Consider the following 18892-nt stretch of genomic DNA (forward strand, 5'->3'; position numbering starts at 1 on the left):
TGACAAGTGCAGATTTTTAATTGCAACTTTGACACCCAAACTGTGATTGCTTCTTTCACATTAAAGATTCTATGCTTTTTAAAGAAATTTAAAAGGAATATAAACATGACTTCTATGAAACTGACCTATTTGAAGCCTCAAGTAGACTTTAAGACAGGAGACTGCTAGAACACTGCAGTTGTTAGTTATGCACCAAAGTTGACATCAAAACAGGGTGTTTGCCTTCTATCTGTGCTAGAAAACACACACAAATCTTAGGAAGAGCCATATGTATTATGTTTACAGTACAGGTGAAGGAAGCGAAGTGGTGAAAAGATACCACCCATGCCATCTTCTAACAGATTCACTGCCCCTTCCCACCACACTGAATGCCTGTGATGTCATGAACCAGAGAACAGTTCATAGGTCCCAGTTGTACAAACCAAAGAAATACAGACCAATCTAAGGCACATGTTGAGGGAACTGGGCACATCTAGGCACTCAGGTTTGTTAGCTCCAACATAAGGATTAGCCAAGCTGGTCAGACCAGAAGGTCCTTGTAACGCTTGTGTCCCATCTCTGCTGGTGGCCAGGTGCTATCTGTCGCCACATGGCCATGTATGTGGAGAGTGCCTGAGACCAGAGCAGGCAGGCTGCCTCCCACTCACCCTCTGGCACTGCAGAGTTTAGCCAAGAGGAGCCACATCAGCCTACCTTCGGGCAGCAGGTGTCCATGATTACACAGAAGCTGGCCAAGTCAGAGATGCTGAAGCGTTCATGAATGTGTTATACAGGTAACAAGAAAAAAAGGCATAGTCTTTCATGTGGTTGAGCAAACCCTTCCCAACACAACTTTCACAGTTGGCAGTGAAACATACAACACTTCAATACCATCATGGTAGAGCGCCAAAATCCTTAAGGATATTCTGACATAAGGGCAAGTTCAGTTCTTCGGTAAGCAATTATACACCAAAGGATGTTTTGCTTCCAATAGGTAAAGGGACCTCTTCATAAATTATTTTGAGATAAGGGAACTTCATAGGTAAAAACCAGTATTCCAAGTTATAGAAGAGGTAAAACTGATGATTCAAGATGACACGATCAATTATTTTTAAAAGATCCACAAAAAACTCTCCAACTGTCCGATGAGGTTTGAATGGATAGTAGAAGTCTCTTATAGCTGCTGCCAATGTCCGGTTTCCTAGTGGTCCAAAAATAGATGTTTCATTTCCCAAATAAATAGGTTCTCCACTGAATAAAATTATGCTCGTATAGTTTGTTTGTATCTTCTTAAATACAGCTCCTAAGTCAGCTAGCTTCTGGTATGTTCTCAGTATGAATTTAGAGCATTCATAAGAGTCAAACCATACTGTTGACTGTTTGTCGGGACTTGCTTGAACTGTCCAGGTCTCATAGTAAATGCCAGTCTCATTGTCGTATTTTACCCATTTTGCCATTTCGTTAAACATGGTTCCTGTAAGAGATGAAAGTAAGTATTACAGAGACAAGGTAACAAATACGTGACTCAAAATAGTTTCCATCTATTTCAAGGTTCACCTCCCTTCCCTGCAAAAGTTTACCTACAATATTACCTAACCATACAAAGACACAAGGCTTGGGTTGGAGGGAGAAGTGATACATGTAAATATAGTTTATTCAGTGGGGTAAGTTATTTAAACTGTAATTCCTTTTTCTGCCCCATTTCCTGCTACTATGCCAGAACATCCAAATGTCAGAGAACCATGACACTTTGTTTTATCCATGTAGACAAACAGGGCAGGTAGTACAATCCAGAAGAGATCCTGACAAAGTGCTCACCAGTGCAACAGGTGTTTCTGCACTTCCTCAAGTTTTAACTAAATTCAGCAATTCAGGGCAGAAGTTTTCATGTCTCTCCACAAAAAAAACCTTAGACTGAGCCACCCTGCTTTTCTAGTTCAGCTTTGCTGGCTGAGCAGCTGCTAGGCTAAACAATGTGAATTGGATGTGAAGACCAGTAAACTTAAAGACCTTGTGGGTTATTTTTTTATTTAGAATACATTTGGAGTGTTTTGGTGATTTCACAGCTGGAATGAGGAAGACATCTTTAACTCAGCTCATCCCCCCGGTAGCTCCTTTCATTTGATGCATCTGCTGCCCCAAAATAGAGCTGAAGCACAGGACTAATCTTTCATTTGTTTTTCCTGTAGTCCTAGCACTGCAAGTCAGCCTAGCCCTTCATGCCCTCTCTTTCCTCAGTCACAGCACAAGGTACAACCATCTATGACTCAAATCCATCTAGCACCTCACACTCACAGCATGACCAAATTTTGCAGATTCTTCTTGTGCGATACATCAGAAGACACAGTCAGACAACAGATTGCAATTGTGATGGTGTTCCAAGCCATGATCTCTCTTTAGCTGCAAGTGTTACTGCTGTGGGTACAGTAACTGTGCTTGGTAGCTGCTGAAAGATAGGCAAAACTTGCAAGCCAAGAGACTGGCAGCAGTTACCTCGCAGTTCAGAGGTGGCAGACACCAGACAGATCTGTGTCACTAACACTGCCCTGCACGCAACAGCCAGACTCTTGCATTAAGTCTGAATTCGCTGCAATGTTGCATTTGTCAAGACCAGTGAAGAGCACTGCATGCCACACATATCCCCCCAAAACAAGATGCAAAGGTCAGACTGCCGGCTTTGCTCTTCATCAGAGAGTAAACACATCTCACACTTAACTCTAAGGTAAGGCATGTGTGCAAGCTACTAACAAGACCAGGATGGACTTAATGAAGTTCTCGCCTTAACATCTTAAATTAAACAAAAGTATTACAGGTTAATGCATGGCTCCATGATAATCTGTTGGAAAATGCCTAGACAATCAAAAATCAGACTTTGGATATTCCTGCCATATTTTCACAGAAGAAACATACCCCTAAATAACACTAACCTGGCCAATGGGCTTTAAAAGAAAATGAGATTGCTTCACTGCGGTCTCTGACACTGCTGACAAACAGCTCTATAGGATCTCACAAGGGCAAAGAGGGTCCAGCTGTTTCATACATTAAAGTCCTCTCCCATGAGATGGGATGCTTTTTGCCTGCTCTCTGATATCAGGCATCAAAGATTTAAGTTATGAGCTACAAACTCACAGGAAAGCAGCTCCGCTTATTTAATTGCTTAAAGAACAGCCTAGAATGTCTTAGCAGCACTGGATAGATTGTCTAGAGACTAAGTCTAGCAAAGCTACTAAAGGTGGAAGCAGGCAAACATAAAGCACCACATCACACTAGCTGTAATGTGACTCTCCACTGTGCCTTGTACACTCCACTAACTTCAGAGAGTAAGTGGTTTTGGTCACACAAAATGCAACTCTCCAAGTCCTCAGTGGACTTTGTTCGTAAGTCATTCACTGTATTACTACAGTGATCAACCAGATTTATTTAAATGACCTTTTTATTTTAGGATTTCAGTGCTCAGTATATACCAGGAAGCTATTCTGGTGATCATCCACATAGAGGTGTAAATCCTGGTTTTGTTCTACAACATATGACAGAGACCTATTACTGGGGACATTTGCGCAGTTTTTATGACACATAATGGGGGAGATGGAAATAGAGATTAATATTTTTTATATTTTTGAGACTATTTCTAAAAAAGCCTTATTTGTTTGCTCAGTAATGTATACATTTTCACCAGTTTTTCTATCATCTCAGCAGTCATCTGCCACTTCACAATAGAAGGTTTTGTTTTGGTGAAGCCACGTGAAAAGAGTCCATAATGGTTCTGTATAAGCTGTTTTGCTATTTTTACACTCAAGAGACTCAAGTGTTTTTGTACAGCAACACCAAATGACTCTCATTTAACAACTCTTCAGTGTGCGTTGCTCAAAAAGCAGCAGCCTCATACCGCTTTCTGTATTAAAGAGAGTGCAGAGATAGTATTTCAGTTTGAAATTAGCATCAATGACTAACATTGTGAATAACCTACAAAACATAAATTAAAAGATACTGCTTGACACGAAGACAAGGCTGACTATATTTTATGATATTAGCACTATCCAAAGCATTTGAAATCTACCTGATATTGTGGTCACAAGAACTAAAGTTCCATTTTCCTTCCAGTGTGCATCATCTATTCCTTCATAAAAGCAGGCAGCTCCCTGGTTACACCAGAATGGTGCATCCATGCCAGGCCGGAGATGTGGAAATGTGCAGTTCCCAAGTTGGAAGAGCTCATACCACTCCATTGTGTAGTTTTTGCCCGTTAGAGAGCTCTTGAAACCCACAGCATCATGCATAATTTTCTGGAAAAGAAAATAACAACCAAAACCCCCAAACTTTAACATAAAACCAACTTCAGCTTGACCTGTACAGAAAATGCAATGCTTGGGAGCTGTTGTGTAACAGGGTGAGAAGAGGGGAAGGGGCTCCTCTAACATCTTGGATTCAGTAGCATCGATGCACAACATACTATATTGTATCACACACATACTTTTGTCACAGTCACACTGTCTCAGTGGTTGTCCATCCATCCACTGTAAATTCTGTTATTTGGAGGCAGATACTTAGTGGGAGCTCATCATCAAAACTCAAGCTTACTGTTCAATCCTTAACCTCACAGGGGTATCAAAGAAATAAAGAGCAGAACTGAGTTACCAAAACCAGATCTTAAAAGGAATGAGATAAATATTTCTTTTAAAAGCTTTATAGTAAATAATACATAAATTCAGCCTTAGTTTAACAACTGAGATAACGATATTTGAAGCTATTTCTATTTTCGACTCTGTGCTTGGTTTTATGTTGCTATTTCATGTTCACTAGTATTTCTTTATTTGTTAGAGATCATGCTTTGAAGCTTAATTATGCTACTGCTATAGCTATAAATATTACTAAAGTTTAGATTCTTTCATATTTGCATGACTCTATGAATGGAGACTTTAATTCAATAGTGATCATAACATTGAAGAAAGAACCATAAAAGCAACCAACTCCCCATGATCCACCGTTCTGACCAGCTAGCCGTCCACTCCTGACAGATGTCCATGTTCATGCAAATATGTAAGTTTTTAACAACAGAAAAGTTAATACATTAAGCAAGCATTTAATCTGATTTAAGGGGACAAATAAATGTATTTTCCTGATGCAGTGCTAGTGCAGGAAAAAAAAGACACCCAAAACGTAATGGGGTGTGTATACAAAACACTCCCAATATGCAGCTCTGGGGGGGAACACATTCAAACCCACTAACAGTGCTGGTCATACCCTTTTCTTTAGCCGAGCTAAGTTCTGTAACTTCTGTTTGAAACTTACTGCTCTTTGGGTATCTTTCCTATAAATAGCCTAGCTTGTGTGCTCCAATACTCTTCCATACAACCTTACAGCTCCCATTCTTGACACCTGCTGTTGAATTCAGCTGAGTTTGCCACTATAACTTTGTTAAACAAAAACATCACTTTACCAAATGTCCCAGTAGGTCTCCATATTTGAATTCCCATACTGGAGCCTGTAATCGATACACTTCAATGACATCCTCCTCTTTCATAACTGGAATGGCAGAGCCAGTGGGACAGAAGGTGTAACGAGCTTGGCAGTAAGGATCAGTTTTTGGACGGTAATCAAAGCGCCTGTGTTGAGAAAAAGAAGCACACAGAATGATAAGCACAGCTTCATGGCCGGAGTAACTGTCTCATGGCTTCCTAAGGGCTGAGCGGAAGAGGTCAAGAGTCCAGCCACCCCCAAAGACATATTCTGTGATCCAGATGCTGTAACACTTGGAGTACACAAGTTTGTAAAGCTACTGAGGTGCATGTCTGCAGAAACAGGACTTAAGGACTTAAGACTCATGAATGCAAGTCACACTGTACACAGTACTGATAGCGAAGGAGTGGAAATGATGCAGATTACAAAAGGGGACTTGTATTCACAAAATCAGAGACACATAGATGCTGGGTAGAGGACAGTTTGAGACGTGCCTCAGAAGACTCTCCTAACAGTTTGTCTACACAGGGATTGACCAGTTTGCTCTGGGAAACTATTCTACACTAAGAGCTCCCCAGATGGAGCTATTTTTACTCTAGAATATTGCCAATATCAGAAATATTCTATTCCTCTATGCTAATTTAGATAAAGAGGCCTAAGAATCTAGCTAGGATCACTGTTTTCATTCATCATTCCTATTAAAACTCAAAAACTGAAAACCGAATCCACTTACAAACCACACTATATACGAACAGCAAAAAACCTTTCTGACAAGTCTTCCTTTCCCAATTTCCTTCAGATTCACTCACTGTATTTCACTTAAAACAAGGTTCCTATATTCCTGTTACCAAGGCAGATTTGGCTACACAGGTTGCCCAGAGCACAGCCTGAAAGTCTAACACACTCAGTTGCCCAGGGCTACTGAATGGCACAAATACCCCAGCCATGAGATGACTCAAGGACACAGGACTTCCTGAGCCATAGTCCAGTAGCCCTGCTGAAACACCACTGATTTTGGACTTCTTCTCCAAGCTTGCTGGGTACTTTAGCATGTCTGCCTTTATTTTGTCCAGGGGAAAAAAAGAATAAAAAAAAAAAAGAAAGAAAGAAAGAAAGAAAAAGAAAAAAAACAACCACCAAAGACTTATGCCAGACACACATTTAAGTCCTGTTTCTAAACTGCGCACCTAACATTTTCAATTTCCCCTCCCACTGCACCTTGCATCTGACAAGAAGGTAACAAGCATGTTAAGAAGCATTAAAATACCACATTTCTGAGTGTCTCACACTGACAGGCTCATACTCCAATTTTGACCATCCCGAGACCCAGCCTTTCAACTACTGAACTTGCTGGAAAACCCGAATGCCTCGTGACTGCAAGATCTGCGCCTTCTGGCATCACCTGATAGAAATTTAACTGATAGGAATTACGCAACAGGATTTCAAAACTTCAGGCGTGCATTAGATAGCAGCTAAACTATAATGCCTCCCTTTACAAACAGGAAGCTCACACAAAATACACATGCAAGCGTAGCCCTTCTCCTGAAGAGGGTTATTTCCTCAGCATAACCAAAGCCGTAGCGACTCGCTTCAGCAGAATGCGGAACATGCACTGTTCTGCTTTCCCCAACACCACCAGGTCTCCTCCTGGAGCTAAGACAGCTCCAGAGCCGCGAAGGGGATTTTATACCATTTCACTTATCATGAACCGAAGTATGAAGCAAACTTAAATTTTAAAAATAAAATAAATCGTAGCCAGGCTTCCTCATCACAACTTTTTGCTAGAATAGGAATGAAAGGACCATCTTCAAAGCAAGGGCTGCCGTTCCCGGGGGCAGCAATCCCGCTGCCGCCAGAGCCAGCGCAGCTCTAGGCCAGGGACGGGGCACCCGTTCCCTTATGCTTGTGAGCTGAACACACTACATACCGTATAAATGACAAACACCCCCGTGATTAAAAAAGGGGAAACTACTCATGGCCTAGTTAGTCTAAAACTTAAATAAACAAACGGAAAGCTGGCGGGCCGAGGAGGAGGAGGGGGGCGGTTAGGCGCAGGCAGCCGGGCCGGCCGACCGGGAGACGGTGCCGGGCGGCCGCGAGGACGCGCCTCTCTCCCCCGCTCCGGCCGCCGGGCCCCCGCCGCCTCACTCACCTGTAAGGCACCGGCCACCGCCGCTGCGGGGAGCGAAGCTCCCCCGAGAAACACGGCCCCCAAGCCGCCGCCAGCAGCAGCAGCAGCAGCCGCCGCCGGCAGTAGCGGGCGGCGCCCATGGCGGCGCGGCCTGCGGGGCTGCGAGCCGAGCCCCGGTGCTGCGGGCGGGCAGGGGAAGCGGCGGGGCTGAGGCGGGCTGGGCGGGAAGGAGGCCGCCCCTGCGCCCGCCCACAGGGCCCGGGGCGGCCGGCGGTGCCCGCCGAGGGCCCGCGCTGGAGGGCGTGAGGCGGGCAGCGAGCTACATGCAGGGTCCTGAGCAAACGCGGGTTTTTCGTCCTCCTCCTGAGGAACACCAGCCGTGTGCTGAATCGTCCCTTAAAGACGTCACCTGACTGAACTACGGTTTCAGTTTTCTGGAGACCCGGACAGCTACGCATTCTTTTAATGTAGCCGAAGTCCTTGTCAGCAGCCCGGTATGCTGTTTCAAGCATTGCTTCGGAGCCACTTTAAAACGCATATCCAATGCCCATCCTTACGACCAGAATCCACCGAGAGGGATGACTTCTGGGTCTGGACCCGGCACGATGAGGTGAGGCCTCACCAAATGGCAGAAGGGCTTCTGCTGTGGTAAACGGCATAGCCCTGAGCCTCTTCTGGCTGCCCAGAAGTCTTGTCTGAAGCCTTTCAGGGCTTCAAGCTAAATTGTTTGCGTACCCGTCACCCATTTCAGAACACTTACTCAGGTTGTAACAAGTTACATTGCTGGGATTATAGCGGTTTATTCTCTCATTTTTATGACAATAGCGAGAACTATCTTTAAGATGAACTCTGGCTAAGAGAAACAGAGAGGACAGGTTGGCTGGGAGGATCCCTGCAGCAAACGCAGCTTTTTCTAGCTCTGTAGAGTTCAAAACCGGCTATGCTGGCATCAGAGTCCAGGAGGCTAAGTTTGGTAGTTGGCATCAGCAGTGAAAGCGCTGGTGTGTGCTGTTCAGTGGGTAAATAATTGTGCTGTGAACTTTTGACTATCGGGAGCCAAATATCCCTGCTCATTGCATATGAGCCCCTAAAGAACAACCAGTTCTCTAGTCAGCACTATGCTAGGCTATACCCAAACAAAACGAGGTGGAAAACCCTGCATCCTACATAAAAATGCAGGATAGGCTGCTGAATATCAGTTTCAGTAATGCTGGAGGTACTAAAGGTGTTCAGAAAACCGTAAGATGGCTCAGCTATTAAAATATTTAATTTCAGCAACATTTCTGTCTCTCACTTCATTGCTGTCTGATTCTATACTGCTTATCTTCAAAATCCATGCCATTCAGCACAATACATTAATTTCATGTGTGTATACATAATCTATACACACCTATATTTCTGTATTTCATTTTAATCTCATGCATGTTGTGTCTACTTTAAAGTAAAGCTCTGGTTTTGTTCTTTATAAAATAAAGTGTCCTATTACTCATATGTGTTTCCTAGCTTGAGTGTAGTACAAGATGCCAGCTCTTTCATCTGTTCAAAAAGGTATGTGTTTGTATGGAATATAGCCATAATTCCTAGTTTTAGATATTTTGATGTGTAAATCGGGAAGTGCTTTATGAAATACGGGAAGCATAATTTATCCCTTCTATGAAACCAGGATGCAGGGAAGTGAAATGACATAATTAAGGTGCTGTAACTGCTTGTTAGTCAAACTAGAAATACAGTATGAACTGGTTCTTAGTCCTGGCTCTATTAAGTCTCCATTCAGGCACTGCTGTGGTTGCTGAAGGTGTCAGGTCAAACGACTAAGATGGCAAAGCTATTGTTTTGGGTTTTTTTTTTTCTTCATTTTAGTAGCATTTTTGTATCTTACTTCATTGCATCCTGTAGGAGTCTCTTGCAGCACAGTACTGTTTTTTCTTCTCATATGACCTAAGTTATGTTGTGAACCATATTTTAACATAGAAAATAAATGACTAATAAATTTGTGAATAAAAATACTGGAGCTAAAAAGCTCACGTCAGCAATTTCTGAGTCGGCAGATGTCTCGTTTATTACCCAGAAACATGTCAAAGTGCCCTTTATAAACCCACAGAGCTGATCTGCATCTTTGTCCACTAGCAGGCTTAGAGGACAGATTGAGACTGGCTACAAAGATCAGCTTCTGGAGTTGAAAGGATTCCTAAATTTTTCTCATTTCCCAGAGTATTTTCTTTTGATTAGTGAAAACCAAAACATTTTCCTGAAACAATGAAGAAGACTCTCGGCAATTTCCCATTATAAAACAGTACCTTCTCCATCTCTGCCCTTGACAGCAACAGGATGGAAGGAACAGAGAGAAAGGGGAAAATAAACCCTGCTGCAGCAGCCAAAAGTTGTGGGTTTGAACAGCTAGTTTTGTTTTGAACATCTACATGAGTCATCACACTGTAATAGTCACAGCAAAGAGGCTGTTGAACCTGAAGTAACAGCTCTTATCTCACAAAAATGAGCTTCTCTGGATGGTGCTTACATCTTCAGGTGCACATCTGCCAGCCTATATACTGGCAATATGCCATTCCGTAAGAAATTTACAGTTATATATGGAACACAGTAGACAAAACTACATAACTGGCAGTTTTGCTGCTCGCGGGGTTTTTTTATACTCACGCTGGCATACGTTAGCTATTGAGTCAGCTGGATGCACACTGAAAAATATAAATGTTACCTGAACTCATATTGAAGCCAGACATCTTGAGAAAAGGAGCCAGATACAGGACTCCTCTGCACCTATACTCTGCTACATAGCCTGAAATGCAATCTGAACTGTGTGTTGGGGTGGGAGAAAGTCAGATGCCATGTCTTTTTTAGAAGAAAGGAGAATGGCTGGGCTTTGTGACTGTGTACGGTAGGGCTAAGGGTTCCCCTCAGGTCCTCCTCAACCCTGAGAGCTAGGATGAGGGCTGTGCTCAGGACAGATGTGCAGTTCAGTGGGCATTTGGGACTGCAGGGCAGCCCCTGATTTGTCTGGCAGCTTAGGGGGCAAGTGAGGGAAATGATTTCTTTCCAAGCTGGAATTCCATAGGGGCTCTGCTGAAGCCTGAGAGATAGGATGAGGGCTGGGATAAGGATGCAGATGAAGTTCATCATGAGTTTTAAGCTAAGAGTGACTCTGAGATCTGCTGCAGGGTAGGGATAAGTGAATTGATGAGTCAACTGGATGCAGTCTGTGAAATACAGAGAGCTACCCAAGTCAAACTGAAGCTAATCTGACAATCTGTTGTTAGGCAACTAAGGCCCTTCAGAGCAGGATTTCCACTAGAGAAAATACCTTTCTCAAATCCTGAGCAGTAGGAAAATGGCTGGGGTCCAGGACAGAGCTGCAATTCAACCAGTTGGAGCCTGAAGGGGACAGTATGCCAAAGCCCAGGGCACACTTACCCCTTCAGGGTGTGTAGCTGGTTTCTCAAGGTCTGATAAGAACTGTTGTGAAGAAAGCCAGAAACGGCTCCTGCCTAGGCTCTCCCAAACAGCTCTGCTGAGACACCTCAGCAGGGGCTCCCTGCTCCTTTCCTGGGCAGCTGCTTTTAAGCTGAGGCTCTTGCCTCCCACCTGAGTTACACTGCAGCCACGCCTGGGCCCAGCCCCATACCCCATTGATGCAGACCCCAACCCATGCATCTGTCATTCCAGCTTGACCTTGGATCTGCTCCATCACCATGGACTTGCCTCGTGATCGGACTCTTGGGGGAATGTCACTGCTATCACCAGAGCTGCCCTGCTCGCCTTGCTCAAGGAGGGTGGGACTGGGCCAGGCTGCTGGGACACCTGCCTCCACTTGCCCTGTTATTGTGCTCAGCTCCCCTTGGGGAGCATCCAACCCTCGCTGTGCCCTGGCACCCTAACTCTGATGCTGCCACATAGCAGAGCAGTGAATTCTCTTCCCCACTCCAAATACACATTTATCTGAAGTCAGATAACACCTTTTGTCAGTTATGCTCGCTCTAGGGGTGTCAGGGAGCAGCAGGAGTAGGGCTGCTTTGCAAGGGAGGACGAGCCAGGAGCAGAGGTGACCACAGTGCAAGCAAGGGCAGTGACCTCAATGACCACAGTGCAGTCCTGAAGTTTCTGAATGGGAACAGGTATGTAGTAGTGGCTGGATCCAGCAACAGCCCCAGACACAGCAAAGTAGAGTCAAGCCCAGGACTACCTATAATATGTGTCCCAGGTCCATCCAGGAGGCAGGACTGAAGATGAGGCTACCTGCAGCACAGGTTCACAGTCTGTGCAAGAAGACCAGCCGGTATGTCAGGACAACAGGAAACAGGACTGGACATGCATACCTACAGCACAGTCTCCATGTCCAGGCCTAAGTTCACATGTTGCCCATGGGTTCATGGCCAGAGGGTGTGTGGGTGGAGGCCACAGCTGAGGCTGGCCAGGTTAATTACAGGGCTACTAGTGCACTCAGGGCTCTGACAGCAGCTTCTTCTCCCATCAAGGTGTGTCCTCTCACCTTGCAAAGATCTGGCTTCAGAGGTGTACTCCTTGTGAAATGGTCTTGTGGCTACTTGCTGTTGTGGGCCCAGGCTAAGGAAGAGTCATCACAGGGCTACTTCAGGGTGATACAGAGCCAGGGCAAGAACATGTCATGAGCTGGGATGAAAACATGGACATAAGACAGACACAGAGGACCATGACAAGGTCACAAAGCCAAGGCAGGGACATGGCATGAGCAAGTTGAAGCTAGACCATGGAACAGAGCCAGGGCAGTTATGGAGCTGGCACAGAGATGTGACATGGGGGACCTGAAGTGGGACAGGAATATCAAATCCCAATCAAGTCCAAGGTCCATCCAAGAAAAAGGGCTACCTATAATGTGAGTCTGAGGTCCACTCAAGAGACGGGGCCAGAAACAAGACTGGAGATGAGGTTACTGACAATTCAGGTCCGTGGTCCATCCAGGAAGACTAGCCAGTAAGCCAGAACAGAAAGGAGCAGGGAATTCCAGCTCTGAAGGTGCTCAGTTCCCTAGCTCTAACATTAACCATGGCCCTAACACACAGGAGTTTGGGACTCCACTCCAAACGTATCTCCAAACGTGCATTGAACTTAAACTCCTTCCAGACAGCAGCCTCTTCATAGCTCTCAAGCATGAGGAGGACTCCAGTGGGATTCCAGCTCTGGAGACTCAGTTCCCCAATCTCCATACGACCACCACCCCCACTCTCCTGCAGCTGAGCCTAAGGAGTCCCATGCCAGTAAGTATGTTGAACTGCCACCCCACTCTCACCAAACATCTCTGGGTTGAGATGGCTCCGCTGGAATCTCCCTGTGGTCCTACTCAGCCTGGAAAGTAAGGTGAGGGTTTGGTGCTGTACAGAGCTCTAACTCTAGGGTTTTGAGCTGAGAGGCATCTCCCAGTCTATGACTGTGGATTAGGTGGTCAGGCAATCGAGAGCTTTCTAAGCTGGAGCTGCACTGCAGTCCTGATAAATCCTGAGAGGCAGAGTGTGGACTGTGGTAGAGACCGAGCTGTAGCCCTACATTCATTTGGAGCAAACATTGCTCAGCAGACAGCATCTGCCCTTAAGCAGGGAGTTTCCCTATCTTGGCCCTTTCCTGTTCAGTTATCTCCCTATCCATCATTCCACACAGAATCCTGACCTCTCAATGTATCACTGAATGCATTTTACTACAGAAAGAGACTTTGCTTTCATATGCCATTTTTGTTCTGCCCAGTCTATGCACTGTCATGTCCCCTTCAGAACCCCCATACTCCAAATTTTTGGAAGACACTCATTTTTCTGCAAGATCCAGCTTTTCAACCCTCTGGTCCAGTAAAATTGCAGGTTTTCATTATTAAGCCCAAGTTTCTTATAAGAGAAGCAGCTCATGAAAAATAAAGGACCGAGAGTTGAGAGATCTTGCTAAAATTAAATGCAACTTGTTGCCGGTATGGCATTTGTGTGCACAGTTGTAAGGACTGGAGGTGAATGTCTGCCTTGGCCCAAGCGAGCCCTTTGGTTCCCTAGGGCAATGCCTTAATGACTAACCTGGGAGCGGGTGAAAGAAGAAAGGTTTGTTTTCCAAAGAAACTCTTGTTTTTCCTGGTAAAATGGAGCTGCTCCCTAGAACACAATATGAGGTTAAGGGAGCCAAATAGGGTACGTGGGTCTGATGACTAAGGGTATCACTGAAACAAACAGCATCAGGACCCAGCAATACTGCTGGCCTCTACCCAAACTCCACTTTTTTTGGCTTTCAAAGCAGTATATTTATCACACCTACGTGTAGAACAACGAACCAACCTCACACGTACACTGCTGAGCCTCTGCGAGGTCCTACTGGAAGCAGAGCAACTTTCAGACGTGCTAGGGGAATGCAGATGCGTAACAGCATTGCAAGGGTCACCCTGCAGCACCTTCTCTGCCTTACCACCCCGCTGCTGCGACCAGGCCCGAAGCTGCAAAATGGAGGCCGCGCCGGCTCCCAGCGCGCAGGCGCAGCAGCAGCGAGGGTGCTGCGCGGCCCGGGATCGCCGGCTTGAGCGGCCTCTGCGCGGGCCCGAGGGGCGGACGGCGGCGGGGGGAGGCAGCCATGGGCAAGCGGGTGGCTCTGGTTCTCGCCGGCTGCGGGGTCTTCGATGGCAGCGAGATTCACGAGGCCTCGGCGGCGCTGGTGCACCTCAGCCGCGGCGGCGCGGAGGTAGGGGGGCGGCGGGGCCCCGCTCGCCGGCACCCCCGCGGGGTGTGTGCGGAGCCGGTTGTGCAGGCTCCCCGGGGGCGGGGAGGAGGAGGAGGTATGTCTCCCCCGTCGCTTTGAGCCCCTCAGCAGCCGAGGGACCCCCTGTGCCGGGGCAGGCCATCCTGCAGCTCTGGCTGTTTGCGGGATAGGAGCCTCTCCCGCCTCACGGCGGTCTTTTCCCCGCCGCTGCGCACCACCAAGCCTGCTCATAACCTCTCTCCCTACCTTTTCCCTCCCGTCCTGTTTCACCCCCCTCCCCAGCGGTGCGAATGTCCCCCTGACAGGAGCAGCGGCCGCGGGCAGGCGGCTGAACCGGGGAGCGAGGAGTGGCGGGAGGCCTTGCCCTGCTCCTGAAGACGGGACCCGGCTAAAATTCCTGATCGGCTTTCCCATCGCTTTTGCAGAAGTCGGGCGCTCGCCCTCGCTCGGGTTCGCCTGCTCGTTTTCTGCTAGCTGTTCCTGGGCTTTTCGGTAACCCGGGTTCCACGGAGAAGCCTGGACCGGGATGTGGTGTGCTTTGGTCCCGTCCGTGGCTTCAGATGGCGGAAGGTGGTCGGTCACTTTCTGTCTGTGTGTAGCTGCGCTCAGGTGTCTGATGGTAACAGTAGCACCCCACGTTTACCACAAAATTGTCTTCTCTAAAATTAACTAAAGCGGCGAGCGCTGAGAAGTCTGCAAAGCAAGCATCAAAACAGATACGTGAAAACAGCTCCTGCAGTATGCCTTTCACAGAACTTTACCGTTTTGATGCAACTTTCCCCTTTTGTGCTTAACCAGAGTATGTTCTTCCATTTTTTGCTTTTCCTTCCTGCTACCAGTCTTGTAGGAAAGTGAGTAACTCTAATGTCTGCACTAGAAATGCTTCTAAAGTTTGCATCTTTATGTTTTAAACTTTTTTTTCTAAAGCTCTTTTAGCACTCTGATACCATAACAGTTAAGAGCAACCTTTCTGTGGACTCAGCTGTGTGTCTAGTCAGGCTGCTGGTATAAATTGTGGTGCTCTGTTTGTCCTTGGGGTTATCTGCAGAGGGAAGGTAGGCCCTGGCAAAATCAGTAAGTTTAATGTTGGCATAAGAGTGGAATCCTGTCAAAAACCTGCAGGAATAGGATAGGATGGCCAGGTTTACCCATCCTAATATGTCACCTGTCACTTTAGGTATTTAATGTGATAGATCCATCCTGTGGAATCCACTTCTCTTGGATAAGAGACTTCAGGAACAAAAACTGTATTGATTAAATGTTCTTTATTGTGGTCAATATGTATGAGTTCTGTTTATGTTCACAAAATTGCTTCATCCCTATATTCTAGGTGAAGATATTTGCCCCCGATATTGAGCAAAAGGATGTAGTCAATCACCTAAAAGGAAGTCCAACAGAAGAGAAGAGAAATGTGTTAGTTGAAAGTGCCAGACTGGCAAGAGGAAACATTCAGGATTTGGCTGAACTGAAAGCTAGTGAATTTGATGCGGTCATTTTCCCTGGTAGGTGCTTTTAAAAGAAAATCAATTGTGGTTTTTCAATTGCAAATAACTGCTTTGCCTCTGCAACTTTTTTATTTTTAAATCCGTTTAGAAAATAAATCATACTCTTGAATTTGCGAGGTGTGTGGGTTTTCTCTTTCTTTTTACTTATTTTCTTTTGAGGATGAGAAAATGTTTCAGCAAGCTCTCATGCTCAGTTTATTTATTAATTTATAGTTCATTAATTTTAAATGCCAGGGTGTTCTTTTGGTGTTAGGTCATACATTGCACTGTTCCTTCTTTCTTAAGGTTGTGAAAACTTTAGTACCTACTTGTGGACAAGAACACTGAACAGAGTAAAAAAGTAAGGCCAGAACTTGACATTACATGGTAATGCCTTATTTTTAGGGCCTCTGAAATTGTTGGCAGAATAGTAGGTTGCCAGGTAGACTATATTCCCTGTCAGATGTGAGTACATTTTGTTTTAATTATGTATCTGGTCTGCTGCTGATCAAGTTATACTAAATGTGTTTATGGATAATTTTTTATTTATAGACCACAGAATTGCCTTTCAGACATAATTAATTGTAATCACTTTAGAAATGAAGAAACCAAAGCATCACGAGGAAATTAGGACTTGCTGAAGATCACTTTCCAGAATATTCATAGTACTGTTAAATATTGCCTTCACAACTGTGCCTAAGTGTTAATTTTGAAGTTGTTACACTGTCTTCTGTTGTAAGGCCAGCAGAGGGAGTGGGTGTGTAACGCAGAGAAACACTTCCAACGCTAAAATGAGTCGGTGACATCAGGGCTGATCAGGGAGTAGAGGCTAGCAAATATTTTTGTTATTAATTTCATGCTGTTATAACCCAGGCTCAGGAGGGTTGTTGTAATAACTGTTAGAGGGAAAAAAACCCTATTAAGTTTGGAAATTAAAATCTTACCTCAGAGATTTCAGATAACACTCAAAAGTGAGCAAAGAGTAAAAGGAAAAATATTAAAAATGCAAAGCTTCTTGATGTTGCTCATTGAAGTACTTGTGGAAATTTCTGTTTGTTTATTGTAGAGAAGTTGATGTTGCACACATTCCGTAAGGAATCAAATATAATGGATGGTTACACTTACTAATAACCTTCTTTCTTTGATTATTCTGATGGTTATAAATCCAGTAAACAAAGGTGCTGTAAAATATAGTCTGCTAGTACAATTAAATGAAGATTAAATGCAAGTAAAGGATTGTTATAACTAATTTCTAGAAAGACAAATCCAGCATTATTTTTAATAGGGAATTATGTTATCATTCACAACTGGTATGTCTCAGAATATCATATGTTATAATTTCCTTTTTATGTAATATCCATTTTGTTTTTATTGTGTTAACTTTTTTTTTTTTTAAATCAAAAAATAATTCTAGGGGAGGAAAAAAGCTCTCTTATATTTGCTTAAGTATTGAACTAAAACTTGAGAGTGAATTACTGTAGAGGGTCAAATCACTGTTTGCATTACTCTTGTGAATTGCACTCTTCTACTTTTAACTATCATTGGTCTTTCTTCTGATTTCTCTCTTGCTTATTGAGGGGTACATATCGGATGTTGCAGCTTTTCCAGTGACTAGCAAATGAATGTGAGGTTTCCTATTTGTCTGTTTGTTGCTCATTGAAGCAAGATTAAGCTTTCTGGCCTATGTAACATACATGGTATAAAAACTGTGCAGTTAAACTTTTAACATTGTAAACCCATCATGTTTCAGGCGCTGAAGGCTTTCAGTATAGTAACTTAACAGTCCTATATATGCCAATCGTATGTTGTAAAAAAAGGAGAACTTCTGTCTGGTATTGAATTTAAAGGCTTTTAGCAGTGTCTTACATTTGAGCTCTTGGGGGTTTGGTTGGTTTTTTTTTTTAGGTGGTTTTGGTGTAGCAAAGAACCTCTGTTCCTGGGCTGTAGATGGCAAGAACTGTACTGTCAATGAGCATGTGAACTCCACACTCCAAGCTTTCCACAGTGCTAAAAAGCCCATTGGTTTGTGCTGTATATCACCAGTTCTGGCAGCTAAAGTCTTTCCTGGTTGTGAGGTCACGGTTGGCCAAGATAAAAACATAGATGGAAGGTAAGAAGAAAATGGATGGAGATAATTTACATGGGAATTAGGATTGGGAAATGGCCAGTCTTTTGTGCAAAAGTCTGAGGTCTCTGGTGCCAGTAAACCTTGGGTAACTTATTAGTGATATTTTTCACATATTTCAAATTTTCACTTGCATAATAGTATTAGGCACAGAACTCTGACGTACTGTGACAGAACTGACATACTGTGGCTCTGCACTTAAGACCTTGTTTTCAAAGATATCAGATCACTTGTGTCCATAGGGGATGGAAGAACCTGATAATGGCAGTCCGTTTGACTCCCTTGTCATCATCAACTGAAGAGTCACTTAAATATTACTGTAGTTCTCATTCAAGTTATGTTGGCAGAACTTTATGGCTGTATCATCTCTTTATGTTAATTACAGTCTTTTTGTTTACAGATTTCCTGATGCTGAAACGGCATCTGCTATAGCAGAGCTTGGATGTAAGCACATTTGCAAAAATGTAAATGAATCCCATGTGGATAATGCCAATAAAATAGTTACTACCTGTGCTTTCATGTGCAAGGCTCCTCTGCATGAAATCTTTGATGGTATCGGAACAATGGTACAAGAAGTCCTGAAACTTGCCTGACTGGAAGCGTACAGACTTCTGCAAGGAAATCAATTTAGCTAAGCATAAGTATTTAGCTTCCTTTGATTGTATTAATAAAATAATGCAAATACTAAACTTTACAGTTCCTGGTTGGTTTGTTGTTTTTTTTTTTTTTTAAATCTGTAATACATCAAATGCTTATTGCTAAGTTTATCTTCTTTATTTCTCTTAAAATAGAAAGCATGCGTTGAAGGTGGTTGTGGTGGTGATGGGGGTTTTCTCCCTTTTTTTCCCCTCATGAATCTGAATGTATTCAGTCTTGATAAGATAATGTAGGAACCCTCCATGTCCAATGGGGTTTTATCACATCACTAATGATTATCAGTAACTCACATTTGGTGTTACCCGTCTGTCATTACAGATGAAATAGCTGTAAATGAGTCCGTATACC

General features: G+C 44.3%; 2 protein-coding genes across 3 annotated transcripts; one reads left to right on the forward strand and one right to left on the reverse strand.

Annotated features, from left to right (window-relative positions):
- Positions 1-254: 254 nt before the first annotated feature.
- On the reverse strand, positions 255-7752 carry CLN5 (CLN5 intracellular trafficking protein). Of its 2 annotated transcripts, none has more exons than XM_052785947.1 (4): positions 7589-7752; positions 5417-5582; positions 4037-4262; positions 255-1453 (listed from the first exon to the last, which is right to left on the reverse strand). In XM_052785947.1, the coding sequence occupies exons 1-4, from the start codon at positions 7705-7707 to the stop codon at positions 942-944; spliced, it is 1023 nt and encodes a 340-aa protein (XP_052641907.1). In that variant the 5' UTR covers positions 7708-7752; the 3' UTR covers positions 255-941. The 2 variants fall into 2 exon arrangements, with proteins under 2 accessions (XP_052641907.1, XP_052641908.1); XM_052785948.1 differs by lacking the exon at positions 7589-7752 and adding an exon at positions 6724-6754.
- Positions 7753-14118: 6366 nt separating this feature from the next.
- LOC128141328 (glutamine amidotransferase-like class 1 domain-containing protein 3, mitochondrial) lies at positions 14119-18581 on the forward strand. Its single transcript, XM_052785949.1, has 4 exons — positions 14119-14260; positions 15609-15780; positions 17668-17872; positions 18288-18581. The coding sequence occupies exons 1-4, from the start codon at positions 14153-14155 to the stop codon at positions 18478-18480; spliced, it is 678 nt and encodes a 225-aa protein (XP_052641909.1). The 5' UTR covers positions 14119-14152; the 3' UTR covers positions 18481-18581.
- The last annotated feature ends 311 nt before the right edge of the window (positions 18582-18892 follow it).

The sequence above is a fragment of the Harpia harpyja genome, chromosome 4 (genome assembly GCF_026419915.1).
Source record: "Harpia harpyja isolate bHarHar1 chromosome 4, bHarHar1 primary haplotype, whole genome shotgun sequence".
NCBI classification, from domain to species: domain Eukaryota; kingdom Metazoa; phylum Chordata; class Aves; order Accipitriformes; family Accipitridae; genus Harpia; species Harpia harpyja.